Here is a 14930-nt window from a genome sequence, read left to right on the forward strand (position 1 = left end):
GCAAACAGTGAGTGTGAGAAACAGCCTGAGATGTCTGATGATGTCATCAAAGTGACACTGACTGTACTTCCCTCTGTTACTTGTGCTGAGGAAAGCAGCCCTGAATTTTATGGTTTTATATGTGAACAGGAAGCAGTGAGGCTGAAAGGAGCTATAAAACTATTGGAGTTGGGTACCCTGTCAAACATCTACCTACCAAGATGTGTGCAACACTAATAGGCACTGGGCTAGGTGGCCCTGAAGTTCTAATGCAGAAGTCCAAGTTCATTAATGCTACAAGAGCAAAGTTTTGCTTTGTGACCATCCTGCTGTTATCAAGAGGTGAAAAGTGAATTTTTACTATGGATTATTGTTCGATTTCTCTCATAGTTTGGAGTTGGCTTGAAAATTCTGAGGTATCTGAATTTTTCACAATGATTTGCTCTGCTTTTTGGCTGCCCTTCATAGCTGTGGTTACATGTCAGCAGACAAATGGAGCAGGCACGGAAGGGCCCTTGGATAATGTTAAGTGAGACACAGAGTGACAAAGGCTTTTTTTTTTTTTAACTGACTCAAAAGGTGCAGAGAAAAACGTGGGCAAGGTGAATGGGGAAGGAGATGGGCAAAGGACACTAGGAGAGAAAGCAAAGTGTTACCTGCTGCATCCTGCACTAAGGGAACGTCACTTTTTACTGGAGTTGGAGTGGCAATGATGGGCGAAAACCCAGTGGTGCTGGCGGCAGGCATGACAATGCCTCTGCTGGATCCAAGAGTGGCACTGAGCAGAGAGTATGAGAGACAAGATGGAGAGAAAAGATACGGGAGGGTGGGAATGGGAGACCTAAGCAGGGCTTGTGAGAAAGATGGAGGCAGAGGTGGAGGTTGAGGTTGTGGTGCATTGTGGGTAGCATCATCGGCAGCAGCAGTGGCAGTAGAAGGAACCAGGCAGCCTGGAGAACGTGGAGAGAAAAAAAGAAAAGCAGAAAAAAAGGAAAACAAAAACAAGAAACAAACAAAAAGAAAAAAAGAAAAAATAAAATGAGAACCCAAGAGCGGAAGCAGTATGATGAAAATGGAAAATACGTTAACAAATGTATGAAACAGAACTGTAACAGAGAAGAAACAGAAGGTGAGGAACTGACAGCATCAGGAAGAGGAAGGTTGTCTCTGCAGAAGGTGAGGTGGCTTTAATGGCATGGAGGAGCAGCCACAGGCTTTCAAGCAGAAATTCCTGCTTGTCTGGTCCTTGCACATTTCTGTGGTGCCAGCTCGTACCAACTAACAACCATGAGCCCTGTCTCAGCTTTGGGCAGGGGCAGTTGCTCACTACCTGGGTAGCAGCGAGGGGCCTTTTCCTAGGAAAAGTGACTTGCTGGGATGGTGCTGGAGAGAATGCCAGAAATCACTGTCCCACCAAAACTCTTTGGAGGAGCTTTAATGCCATGGCGCATCCACTGTCACAATGCAGCAGTGCTCATATGATGGTAACACATGGTTAGATGTGCTATATTATAGCCTTCATATTTGTGCTATGGGAATGCAAAGCAGGAGAATGTACGTGAGATTAAAGCAAATTCAGGGAGGCAGACTATCTAGAACACACCTCACACTGGGAAGGACAGCTGAGAGATCCCTGAATCCACACTAGATGGTAACAGAATTCGTAAGAGAAACTAGACTTCTGAAGAGATAACTATGTAACACAGGGCAGGAGGAGATGGCTGCTCGTTATCCTTGCAAGCAGGAAATAATGGCAGAAACTTATTTCCAAAAAGAGGAGAATGATGGAGGTCTCCTCTGTGTAACACTTTGAAAAGTGGCACAATGGTTTCTGCACAAGAAGGGGAGCTCAGCGAGCTGCTGTTACGTGGTGCTTTCCAAAGATGGGGTAGTCTTTTTTCCCCTTCTGTATCTAATATTTGCTATTATACAGCCTTTCTGTACCTCAACACTATTAAAAAAAAGTGCCTGACTTCACATGCTGCACAAAAAAACCCCAAATGATAACTGGGGAAATGTCAGAGACAGAAAGAGCCCCACTTTTTTTTTTTTTTTTTTTTTTTTTTTTAAAGCAACTATACAACTAGATCCAGTTCAAGACATGGGATAAAAACCTCTGTCCAGGGGAGAAGAAAGATGCACTGTTAGTTCATGGACCCTTGAGGTGCACGTTCTGATGTATCTCTTCTCCCAATGATGGAGGGAGCTAAGTTATATAAGACACTACCATGAAACAAATGCAGTTTATATTTTAAGGTGCAGTTGTCCTTTGTTCTCTCTTCATGAGTTAATCTCCCAAGAGAGCAGGTAACTGACTATCCATTTCACCCCTTTCTGTCTTACCTGCTGATGTACTTTCATTGCCCACTGGAGTGCTGGAGCAGCTGCGGTCCATATTAGAAGATTCAGAGGAGATTCCCCCAGGGCTACAGCCAGTGTAATCCATGTACTCATCTGTTTCAGTGTCCATCATGCTCGGGGGTCCCTGAAAGGAAGCTGGGGTTCCTGATGAGGCTGGGCTGGGTGCCATGCTGCCAACCTGGGGGAGATTTTCATTTCTTGGAGTGTGGCCAATAACCTGCAGCAAGAAAGCAGGATGGGACTTTCACACCAAAAGCAAGATGCCAAGACCAAAACCATCTGTCGGCACGTTTATTTCTCTCTGCCACTGCTCATGAGGAATAAATGGAACATGTTCATGAGTGAAACCCATGGCACCGTGGCTAGCAGCATGCATCTTCCTTCACTGGGAGCTCAGAACATTAAACTTGGCACATGTATCCTGGTATGTGAACTGTGATGTGCTCAGAGGCTGGGAGTGTTAATCTTGGCAATGATATCCTGGTGCACGGATTCTGATGCATTCAAAAACAGGAGGCGTTAATCTCGGCACTGCTGTCTTATGGTGGTAGGTCCTGCTGCATTTAGGGACTGGGAGTATGACTAGTGGCCTTAGTGCCTGCCTGCTGAGACATAGCAGTGGGATCACAGGCAGAAACCAGTGACCTCAGTGTGTGCTGCTGTGCTCATACAGCTGCTGTGAGCTGATCACCACTGGATAGTTGCACCTGGACAGGTAACCAGAAGCAGTGCATAACCAAACGTATCAACAAGTGCCTACTAAGCCCTAAGGAATGGAGAAAACTGGAGTTGGGATATAAAAATACAGAATGGCAGTGGCAGTATAGCATGTAGCTTTGCTATACACAACTTCAGTAGCAGCAGTTAGTGGAATTAACCAATTAACTTACTGACAGGGAAGGACAACTAAAGGACCTCTCATTCCCATGTTGTGGAATGAAAGGGGGTTCCCATCTTGCTTTTACAGATGGCACCTTTTGCTTTACACATACCAGACAATGTCCTAAGGGGTAGATCAGTCGCAAGGGTTTAAATAAAGCTTGCTTGTTTCATCTCCTAAGTCTGGGGACGTTAAAGCAGGGATAAGAGGAGCAAAGAGGACGTTGCAGGACTGCTGCCATTCTGAGCAAGTGGTCAATGCTGCAATTTGAATTTATTTGTGCAACAGACAAACCAGTTGCTTTCAGCTGTGTTAGAAAAAAGTGACTGCACTGCCCTGCATAACTCCCAGTCAGCAGAGAAATGTTGAGACTGGTATGCCTCCCAGCTGAGGTAGAAGCAGCAAATAATTCTTTATGTGCAACAGGAAATGTTTGCTTTAACCAGCATGTTCAATTCTTCCACATCCTAAGCACTTCAATTTTAATAAGCCAATTGGTGTATACTGAAGAGAGCAGGGAAGGAGTGCAAGTTGTAAATATGAATATTTCAGTGTTATCCTTTGAAATGTTTCTCTGTACTACTCACAAGGAAAGGCTGTTTAGATTAAGTAATGCTTTGATGTCTATGCTTTATCATCTCTCCTCATATTACAGAAGTCAAAACAGCCAAAGCTAGCTTAGGTGAACTCATGCATCCCAGGTGTGCTCCTCAGTACAGACACGTATCCTTAAGACTTTGGCTATGAGTGCCTTGGAATTAATGCAGTTCTGCAGCAAGTAACCAATGGTTCTGCCACTAGTCAGATCTACAATGTAAAAAAACCAGTGAGTCACCTGAGTAGGAACACGATCAAAATTCTTCCCCAGCATCCTTCTCATGTGCTTTCTGGCATGGGATGTCATTTGGTGCTTCAGCAGGAAGGAGAACTGGCAGCCTTCTCGAATACAGTGGAAGTGGCTGTTCACCTGGTTGTATTTGCAACCTGCAGACACAGAGCCTACGTATGTAGTACATGAAAGGTACCAAGAAGAAGACAGACCATAAGGAAGACCAGGACAAGACTGCTGTTATATGGATTTCTGTTGGATTGGAGATTATGAGTGTCAGGGGCTCTTCAGGAGTCATGAATGAAAACAGCAGGTTTTTTTTTTTTTTTTTTGGTTTTTTTTTTGCCTATTCAGCAACTGAGAAAGAGGGTTACATTTAAGAAGGGGACCAGCAGCAGACTAGTCCCATCCGTCTTTGTTTTGTTATAGAGAAAGTAACCATTATGTTTAGTAGTGCCCAATACTCCCCAGTCTTAGCCACTACATTTTCTTTTCCAAAAGGAATAAAACCAAGACATTTGACTGTATTGTCACATTTACAATTGACACACACAACTGACTACATCACAAGTAGATTTGAAAGGAAAAGTTCTTTTTCTCCCTTTTACTATGCTCTCTGAACAGATGAGCAGTCTCTTAGAAGCACCAGCTCCGGGACAGGACAGTGTACACTCCCTGGTCAGACAGAAAAAGCTAGGAAGTGTTTACTGCCACTCCAAATTAGCAGTGTAATAGGGGCAGCCACTAAACAACAATTTATATAGCGTGTGGTATACCACACTGCACAGAATCATAGAATACCCCGAGTTGGAAAGGACCTATAACACATTCTGCTCCTTGCAGAAACTGCCGTGTATGCTGGGAGTCTGTGTGTCTTGTTAACAGACTATCCTGAATAGCTGCATTCTGTAGCAGACAAATAATGGCTTATTGCTCTGTTTTTACTGCAGCATCAACAGTCAGGTTGTGTCTGTTCTCCATCATCCCCTGATACACACACAGGCATAGAGCCCCAGCTGTATTCATCTATCTACACCCACCTGCCTTTACTTACATACACATATACAGGTTTCACTCTCTCTGTACGTATATACAAATACACCTATACTTACATACACAAAAACATATCATATTAATCTACTGATCTAATGTGTGTGTGTTCACCAACTTTCACAGCCCCTCAAGCAGGCCAGTGTTTTTGCACCTGCTGTATGCACAATTAACCTACAACAGAGAGCTGCACAGCACAACAAACATGCGTTTACATGCTGGTATGCTCATCTACACCCACACAAGCACATCCACCTACCCCATCCAGCATGCTCCCTGTCTCTACGTAGGCCATAGCAGAGTGCTGGCTAAACATACATTTAACACATGGCAAGCCCAAGCTATGGGCATATGTTCATCCCAGTGGATGCGTGTACCCCTCCGACCCCAAAATAAACACTGCTGACACATGCACAGCCATCTCCCTGCCAAGCAGCTCCTGAATCACCCAGCCCATCTTTAGCTCACAGACAGCGTTTTATGTGCAAGCCAAGTTGGTGTTTGTTTAGGTATTCCACTCCCCCACAGCCCCACCTCGTTTGTCCTCCCCATCACGTCGCTGTTCTTCAGGATGAAGAACAAACAGGGCTGGTGGGATTGAAACGGTATCAGCAAAGGGCAGGTGAAGGCTCGCCTGTTACCAAGGCAGCCGTGTAGGCTGGGTGTCATGTATCACTGTCCTGCTTTGTCTAACCCCTTCTATCACCCGAAACGCCTGAAGTTGAGTAAATAACAGCAACTGCTGAATCCAGTGACATGTGTAAATGAGACCTAGGTGAGTACTGGCTCTGGAGTGTTGACACTCATTACCCCAGTTACCACAAACAAGTTGCCGTTTGGGTACAAATTGCTGCTGTTTGGTTCTGCTTACTGTGGCTGTTACCCTGCAATGCTCAAGAAAAAACAACATCAGGCAGGAGGAATGGACAAGAACGTCAAACATGTTATTCCAAACCCCACTATGATTCAGCCTTAAGCCAGGACCAATAGGAGGATTGGCTTTGTGATAACAGCAAGGCAAAAGGCAACGGAGCAAGTCCTGGGAGGTGAGGATGGAGCTGTGCTGTAGCTTTCCCTAGGGACTGCCTCCAGCACAGAGTGCTGCGCTTCAGCTCCAGGATACCTCCCTGGGAACGTGTTCTGCTTTCTGCTGTTGCACGTTTGTTTTACCAGCTTTACACTAGAGGCTCTTAGATTTAATAACTGCTATAGTGCTGCTAATAGTTTTGGCAAATGGGCAAGCCGTGGTCTGAGGCTGTGTGCACGGCAGGTTTCCTTTGGCTGTGTGCTGGTGCAGGGCTGCAATGAAGGCACAGCACTCACTCTCTGCTGCTCACAGACAGCTGTGCAGAACAGGGTCAGGAGAAAGGAGCAGTTTACTGCACGTCCTTCTCTATACTTCTGTCTCAGGTTATTTACCCTTTGGCTTTCAGTATGCAGCCCTGGCAACAGCAACAGAAAAGCAAAAGTCATCTGAAGTTGCGTGGAGTCAGGCACGGCCACAGCCAGAGGTCGATACAGCAGGACCTCTGCATGAGAGTCTCATCAGAACAGACATTTCCCATATGCTGCTTTTACTCTTAAGAGCAACCTTCAACTCTGCCCAAGACAAGCAGCAGATCCAAAGACTGCAAAGTCTTCCCCCAAAGAACAAGAAAAATAAATATTTTCAAATGGCCTTTAAAATCAAAAGGAAGAACAAAGGGGAACCTGTATCTCCAAACAAGTGTGTGTGTATGTACATAAAATCCTCTGTACTACAGCTCCTAGTCATTTAAGATCTTTGATCTATTTGAGAAAATAGGAATCCTCATGCCTCAACACAGGGAGATCAGGAACTGATTTCTGGTTGATTCTGTTTCTCGTTTAGTAATTTAATTAGTCTAACTCATATGTTTAACTCATTCCATTCTCACCCTGGGCGTAGGAAAGACATGCAAAGGGTGAGGGAGAAAGAAGACAACTCACCTAATCTGCCACATTCTTCTCGCTTGGTGAAATACTTGAAGCCATTGGCTGCCCTTCTCTCTGCCTTCTCATGTTTCTTCACGTGCCAGGGCAGCTTGGTGGTGATGTTAGTCACAAAGTAGCAGCCAGGACGAAGGCAGTGGTAATGCCCTCGCATCCTGAATTCACAGTGCTGGAGGAGAGCAAAAAGGTGGATTGCTTAAAGCATACATCAAACAAATGCACTCTCGTTTGCCTGCTGCTAATGCTGTCCCTCTGAGAGAAGAGAGGTATGAGCTGATACTCTGGATTACGTCCACTTTATTTTCCATGAGCCACAAGGCAAACTTGTTCCCTGTCATGTATTCTGCACTGCACTGTTCTACCCTGAAATATCCCAAATCCCAGCCAAGATTCCATTACTTACTCTTGTGTGTTTCCCCAGTAGTCAGAGAATTTCACTTTATTTCATCCTGCATCTCTGAGCTCATCTGAGCTACCTTGCCCACCCAAGTCACACATAAAAAGCAGTGGGATTTCTTGTTCAGTTGAAACCCAACAGTAGATCAAGTAATTAAGATCTTTCTTCCACGGATCTGTCAGACCAGGAATGAAACCCTTGGCTTCAGTTCCTACTGCACTGCCTACTTGTTCCTGCCCACACTCCTCCTGCACACATCCTCAGGAAGGGACTCTTTGAATTACTCTTACCTGGTTTGGACAGAGACACTGCAGAGAATAGTAAGCAAACTGGTCTCGCACATTCACCAAATTGTTGTTGGGGTTGATGTGGTCCAGGCAGTGGGATTCTGCTTTGCCAGAGGTTTTGCACACATACTTGCAGTTCCCAAAGAGACAGTGGAAGTGGAATTTATTGGCATACTTGCAGTCCGTTGCCAGGCAGGGATCACTGGAATACATCCAAAACCCAATCATCACCTTCACTCATTTCACACATTTGTTTCTTTGCCAACATTTAATTCAAGGGGAGCCCAGCTGAAGTCTCTGTTCCAAACATGGCCTACAGATTTCCCATAGCCTCCTTTCTTTTTAATAAAATTGATGCTGGCAATACTACTGCAACTCTAACAACTTCATGCACTTTCTTAATTAAGATTATTAAAATACAGCAATGCATAGTGGGATCTGTAGTTTCTAAGGGCCACGATTCTAATTTAAAGCTTTCTTTCAAGATCCAATCCTCAGTGGTAATTCAGACACCTTGTAATCACAATGGTAAATGCCAGGTCTTGCCCTAGTTAGAAAAAATCTGCAGTCTTGTTAAACACCAAAGTGATTTTGGCTCCTGAATCCCCCCTGCTTTTGAACTGTGCACACAGAGGTCAGATAGGAGGTAGCTGAACACTGATCTCTTGGATCCTGAGCACTGTATCCAATGTTACTTACTCAGAGAGATGAAAAATAATTAATACACTTCTTTGAAAGCAGACAGATGACTGTCAGTGCATGGCCCGGAGTGTGATAGTCCATCAGCCTCAACAACTAAGTTGCAATGCCCAACCTGACTGTAGACTCCTGAGGCCTTCTGTAAACCACCTAACTTCTGCCCATCTGTATACCAGGAACAGAACCATCATCACAGCACCGTACTCTTAGTTACCTTACAGCTGTTAAGATGCTACGCTCCCTCTGTTGCCTTTAGCATCAGAAATATGGCAAAGAGCATTTATTTCTGTTTACCTTCCATGAGGTATAAAAAAAAAAAAAAAGAGGCTCCAGTGATACGTTCAGAAAGTTTATTTCTCCTCTGAACTCTTATCTAAAAGTGCTCCCAGATGTACTGGAAAATCCTGCTGTATTTTTTTTCCCCCACTAGCACAGCTGAGGCTATGTTCTAGAGCTTATAGAAGCAAGTTTTCTTCAAGATAAAGCCTAGTGTGTCTGCTGGACAGAAGGCATCTCAGTGGGTGAATACAGAAGTAGAATACAACTCCAAGGAGTGGTAAAGAGGGGACTGCAAAATTGGAGAGGACACAGGGATGCAAGCAGCAACTCCAACAACTTACTTCTCCTGGAACTGGAGAAATCCGGGTTTGACCTGAGGCTTGGCGTTCTCCAGGGAAGTCGTAGCCAAGGGTGAGGTTGCCAGGTTAGGCACTGATGCTGGAATCTGAGGCATTTGGGGTATGGTTGAAGCCAGCTGCTTCCAAGCTAGCAGTGTGGGGGCAGAGGGTACAGTTGCTGGGCTTGGGGTGGGCACGTCGAGGGCTGGAGCACTCGCCATGGTGGCAGATGTAGCAGATGGTGACGAAGGGCCCAGTGAAGCCTTACTGTCAGTAGCAGTTGAGAAGGGAGACTCAGAGTTACTTTTCACAGCCCCACCCTCGGTTCGGAAGTGAAAACTGCAAAGAGACAGTGTAATTTGGACATAACATCAAGCACTGCATATAACACAATTAAACATCAACAAAACACGGCTGCAGTCTATAAGCAAACTAGCTGAGTGAAACCTTAAAAGGGACTCTGCCCATTTTGTGGACAGTTGTAGGGCCTTCTGAGAAGATCCGTGAGGAGAAGGGAATTCATTAGGTGGGGTGCAGTAAGAAAGGTCTAATACTGTGTTAAAAATCAGAGCAGCGCAAGAATGGCTGCAGCCAGCAAGATCAGTACAACTAAGGGTCGCTTCCCACAGCTGGTGAGAAGCCAGTCATTTGTAGTAGTGAACCACAGGGAAACATCCAACTCCAGAGACCAACTGTGCTGACAGATCCTCCTACCCTAAACTTCACCACATCCCCTTCCCTCCAAACCTCATCAGACGCAGTCATGCGGCCAGCTGCCAAAGGCCACACTCACTCTTTGCTCAGGCTAATCTTCCTTTGCCTTTAAAAGGAACGTGCCATGGGATTAAACTACAGATTATGTCCTGTACAGAGAAAATTTGCAGCATCCCAGCCTTCCTCTGATAGTTCCCTCACTGTGACAATGGGAGCATATCTCATCTTCATTCTTCACACAAGAGTCACTTGGAGCTGAGCATGCTGCACAGCTGCTGTTACAAGACAGGCCATGACACCTAGTTCTGGCTACCAAAGCCTGGGCTGTCTGCTGCTTTCCAAAATTATTCAAGAGTTTGCAATACAGAATAATGCAAGGAGAGCAGGAGGTTGCTGTCGAGCTGGACACTTTGGTTCCTTTCAAGAGCCTTACCGGTATGATGCCAACATCTTAAAACCACATGAATAAAGGGCTAGGGAAGGCTTGTTAAAAAAAGATTTGTCATGACAAGAAAAATAAAATGCTTTCCACACTGCAGTGAAGGGAAGCTGTCCGCTCTACAACACGTCTGCATCCAGCCACAACAGTTGGGGCTTACAGGCTCCTTTCCCCTCTTACATTCTGTACTTTCTTTGCATCTGGTGTACTTGTATGCTGAGAAATATGGGTCTCCTTGAACATACCATCAAGTAGGCTACAGAAAAACACAAATGCCCAATTCTCTACCTTGCCAGTGCTGCACAAGATGTCAGTCACAAACTGTAATACTACACTGTGAAAGTACATCAATAATAGTGAGGTGGCAAAGTCCGAGGCTTCAGCAAATGAGGACAAGCCCATAATGCTGCAGCTGTGGATGCAGAAACAAAGGAAGAAAATTTGCTTACCTTTAGAAGGCCTCAGGCAGGCAGGGATCTCCAGTGAGATACCCTCACCTCCACTGCCAGCCCTTAAAACGAGGGCTGGGAAGGGGTGGATCCTGGCTCCAGCCCTTCTGGTCACTCAGTGCATTTGCGTGCACCTGAGCTCCCTTGGGTCAGCCCTGCCTTCCCACCAGGTGCTCAATCACTGGTGCAACCCATGACTTAGCATTTCCACTACACAAACAGAGCACATTTATTGTGAAACAAAGAGGTGTTCTGCAGAAACATTAGCTGAACACATTTACACAGGGAATGAGGGGATGCCCAAATGGCTGCTGTAGGACTGCTCTGAGGTGAGTTCCTCAGTGAGGCCTCTCCTCCTGCACTGTGTGGTTTCCCAAAGCCAGAGCTCTCCTACTCACTTGGCATGCTTGATGGCTCCATCCAAAGTGCTGAAGAGGGCACCGCATTCCTCCACGACACAGTGGAAGTGCACCTTATGCAGAAAGTCGCACTGCGCATCGCAGAAATCCTTGGTACCAAACCTGGCCAAAGCAAACAAACAGGCATCTTACAGAAGGCCCCAGCAACAGACGTGGAAGAAACATTTTTTGTTTCTCAACTCTAATAGCATCCTATTTTCTCATGTCACTGTCCCTGCTGCACAGACTGGCACTGCTGTTGGATCGTGGCTGGTTACACAGATGTGAACACAGAGAACTTTTCCTCAATTGCTTTTGACTGAGGAACTCGCATTCACTTTTAGTAGAAGCGAAATACAGAACAAATCTGATAAAAAGATGAAAAACCATCAGTGTTCTTGAGCTTCTGTGTACAAAAGTCAGAGCTCTGGGGGAAGATCAAAGATTAGTAAATCTGCCTGAATTTACTGGGAGTAGCAAAGAGAATCGAACAAGGGAATCTAGGTCCAGAACACTCCCACCCATGCACACTGGCAACAACAGGCTATCACATGGATGGGAGAAACAGGAGAAACAAAGCATCACCTATACAGCAATTACAGCCTAATATGCCGAGAGAATCGTACAGTCCCTAAGTACACATCTAAAGTACATCATCTAAAGCCATCTCAGAGGAACTGGTCAAGAGGAGAAAAACAAGCAAGAACGGTTTCACTGCTCATCCACTGCTGAGATTCTCCAAACTTAATGGCAGCAGCATAGTACATGTGATTTCAGGAAACTTCAGAATGGAGAAATCAAGTGAAAAATGCTGGCAGGAAGGATCTGAAACTTAACAGGGGAATCTTGCATAATTAAGGTACAACAGACTACAATTGCTCTGATGAGCAGGAAAGCAAGAAACAAACAGCAGCCTGCATGGTCCCAGGGGGAACCTCCTAACAATCTGAAGGTAGAGAAAGAAGAAAAAAATAAAAATAAAAAATCATGTACTGGAGATGAAAAGGCCAGTGGATGTAGAACATATGCAGTCAGTTAAGGCTCGCAGGGAGAAGATGGCGGAAAGTAAAGGTATGATAAGAGAAGAGATAAGAAACCAAGTTACTGCAAGCTAAAGGGCTTCTTTTATCAAGGTCGAGAGGTTTTGTACTTAGAAAAAAAGCCTGATAAATATGCCAGGGAGGTGATGAGTCGAAAGCAGCCGCCTTATAAAATATGCTTTGGACAAGGAAACTAAAGACAAGACAGACAATTAGGGCTGAAATGAAGACCTCCTAGAAGAGCAGATAAAGAGACTGGTTGGAAAATATAAATATGTACAAATCAGCCAGTCTGGGTGATGCATGTCCTGAAGCGCAATGGAAATTAACTCACAAACTGACTGCATTACTATTTGTTATTTTTTAAGCCATAGAGAAGAGGGAGATACTAGAAAACTGGGAAAAAAAAAAAAAAATCTAGGCACTGATTCTTTGAAAAGAGAAAAAGGCAAGTGATCTTTGGCAATTATCATACCTCTAGTCTTAACTTCTCCTTCCAGTAAAGTAATGGAACAAATATTAAGAGGGAGGAGAAAATCATTAAACATCTAGAGGATAAAGGAACAACGAGCAATAAACAGCATCGGGATTGTAAAGAATAAATCTTACTAGACAAATTTAATTGCTTTTTTTGATAGAATTACAAAATTAGTGGATGAAGGGATGCAATATATTTGGATTTTAGTAAAGCGTTTTGATACAGTCTTGCATATGCTTAGAATTAATTCAAGTTGGCTTGGATGGGAAAGCTACCACATGGATTGAGAACTGGCTGAAGGACCGTAAAGAAAAGCTTATGACAAACAGCTCTGTATCGAGCTGGGAGGAGGCATCTTGTGAATGCTGCAAGGATGACTTTGGCTAGGTCTGAGCTTATTTAACATCTTCATTAGCAATCTAGGAGAAGGAGTAAATAGTGTGCTAATGAAATTCACAGAAGATACTAAACTGGGAGGAGTTGGCAACACCAGTGCTGGAGGAGAGAAATAACAGAGAGGCCTTGCAAGACATGGGGGAAGGTTCCAATCTGACAGTCATATTTGGAGAAAACAGCTAATACATCTGGGGGGTGAGGAGAGTGTTTTTATACATAGAGGACTCATAAGAACAACCTTACCAACAGTCATGTTTAGCAGTTGGTGATAAGCATGATACACATACGTAATGAAATATAGATGCAAACAAGGCAGCACAATTTTGAGCTGCATGTATGGGGCAGGAAGCTTGTTACATGTCTGTTGTAGTGATACAGGAGTGGCAGCCCAATTCTGCGCCCTCTGTGGGAACAGCCAGAACGATGACAACAGCAACAACATGATCAGCAAGCTGAAGGGACTAATTTACAAAGTCAGATTAAAGGAAGTAAAAGCTTCATTAAATGATATGCTAAAAGTCTGTGACTATCTGAAGGGGGTGAACTCCAATTGTGGAAAAGAATTATCTGCTGTAGTTCAAGGGGATATAACTAGAACTGCAATAAAATCATGGAAAGGGAAATTCAGGCAGCACACCATGAAGAAAGATCCTGACAGACAAATGCATTACATGGTAGAATAATGCTCCCAGAAACAAGAGAACAGCTTGGCATAATTAAAACTAGGCTGGACAAAATGTCTACAAGTGGACTGCGGGGAAAGATCTCACATTGGCCAGGGGCAGATGGACTAGAGGACCTTCTAGTCTTTTCCATCAAAGTCTGTGATTTTCAAAGTGTCCACAGGCATTTGTAGGCAACTATCTGTGTCAGAGCACCAACAGATATGTGTCTGCCTGGGTGTATCTGTGTATGCTCAAAGCGTGTGTCTGTCTGGGCATGTATGTGCCTGTGTCCGTGTGTGGGTGAGTTTTGTATCTGTTCCATTTTCCTTTCAAGCCTTATTGTCTGCAAGAAAAACAGCAGAAACCATGCAGTTCCCATACCTCCTTGGACTCCCTGTTTTGCCCCACTCCTACAATCAGATGGAATTCCACAGCATTTTAAGGCTTATATACTCCATGCCTAACAACTAAATGGGGTGTAACAGTGATCTGGAGGTATAAGCAAACTACAGTTGGTGCCCAGCTCTTGCAGACTGGAAAGTGATGAGGAGCTAAGGAGGTGCTGTGGCAAACAGTGCTAAGTGAAGGTCTGAGAACTCAGCATTCAAATTTGGACTAATGAGCCAGACACCTTTCAAAGGACATCATTTCCCTTTCCTCTGTTACCACTCCCACGCCCTCCTTACCGGCGCAGGTACATCTTCCATGGCTCAGAGAGCTTCTCCTGGACAAGCGCCTTCACTGCCTTGCCCAAGTATTGCGTTGGCTCCCCAGCCCCAGCCTGGCTGCCATCTCCTTCTGTCTTAATGTTCAGCAGGTTGCCAAGGCTGGCACTGGTCTTGGACATCTGGAATGAGAACACACACACTGCATCAAACCCAGCTTGCAGCTGTGGACACTGCTGGTTTGGACAGTTCTGGGACAGTCCTATGGAAAGCTGTGCCTTCAAAGAGAGAAGACAAGAAGTCTGTGCAGGCTGCCCCAATTTCATCAGCACAGCTTAATAACACTTCACTCTCGGGCATCCTCCCCCCAACTGTCACAAAGTACATGGCTCCCATCTGGTATTCATGTCTCCTGTGTGAAGAAATGAAGCATCTGTGCCACACACTGAGGAACTGAGGTGAAGGGAGACAGGCCCTGTTTGAGTATGGAAAAGGTGCACAGATGCTGGTGCAGTCTGAATCAGTAATTACCCAACACAGCTCCTACAGAATGCTGGGCTCTGGGTGCAGAGCCAGTGGTAGAAATGATAGGCTCTCGTTCATCCAGAATCATCTC

The 14930-nt window shown here is 44.9% G+C and overlaps 1 protein-coding gene across 6 annotated transcripts in view; it reads right to left on the bottom strand.

Moving 5' to 3' along the window:
• CASZ1 (castor zinc finger 1) overlaps window positions 1-14930 on the bottom strand; it is a 152105-nt gene that overhangs the window by 7923 nt on the left and 129252 nt on the right. For 5 of the 6 annotated variants that reach the window (XM_085242336.1, XM_085242333.1, XM_085242335.1 and 2 more), the window contains 8 exons: window positions 14336-14496; window positions 11071-11193; window positions 9074-9409; window positions 7758-7956; window positions 7068-7239; window positions 4056-4204; window positions 2323-2557; window positions 636-929 (listed from right to left, as the gene is read on the bottom strand). In XM_085242336.1, coding sequence (XP_085098462.1) covers window positions 636-929; window positions 2323-2557; window positions 4056-4204; window positions 7068-7239; window positions 7758-7956; window positions 9074-9409; window positions 11071-11193; window positions 14336-14496 — 1669 coding nt within the window. The remainder of the gene's footprint in view (window positions 1-635; window positions 930-2322; window positions 2558-4055; window positions 4205-7067; window positions 7240-7757; window positions 7957-9073; window positions 9410-11070; window positions 11194-14335; window positions 14497-14930) is intronic. The other variant, XM_085242337.1, reaches the window with a different exon arrangement.

The sequence above is a fragment of the Meleagris gallopavo genome, chromosome 23, assembly GCF_905368555.1.
Source record: "Meleagris gallopavo chromosome 23, MGAL_WU_HG_1.1, whole genome shotgun sequence".
NCBI classification, from domain to species: Eukaryota; Metazoa; Chordata; class Aves; order Galliformes; family Phasianidae; genus Meleagris; species Meleagris gallopavo.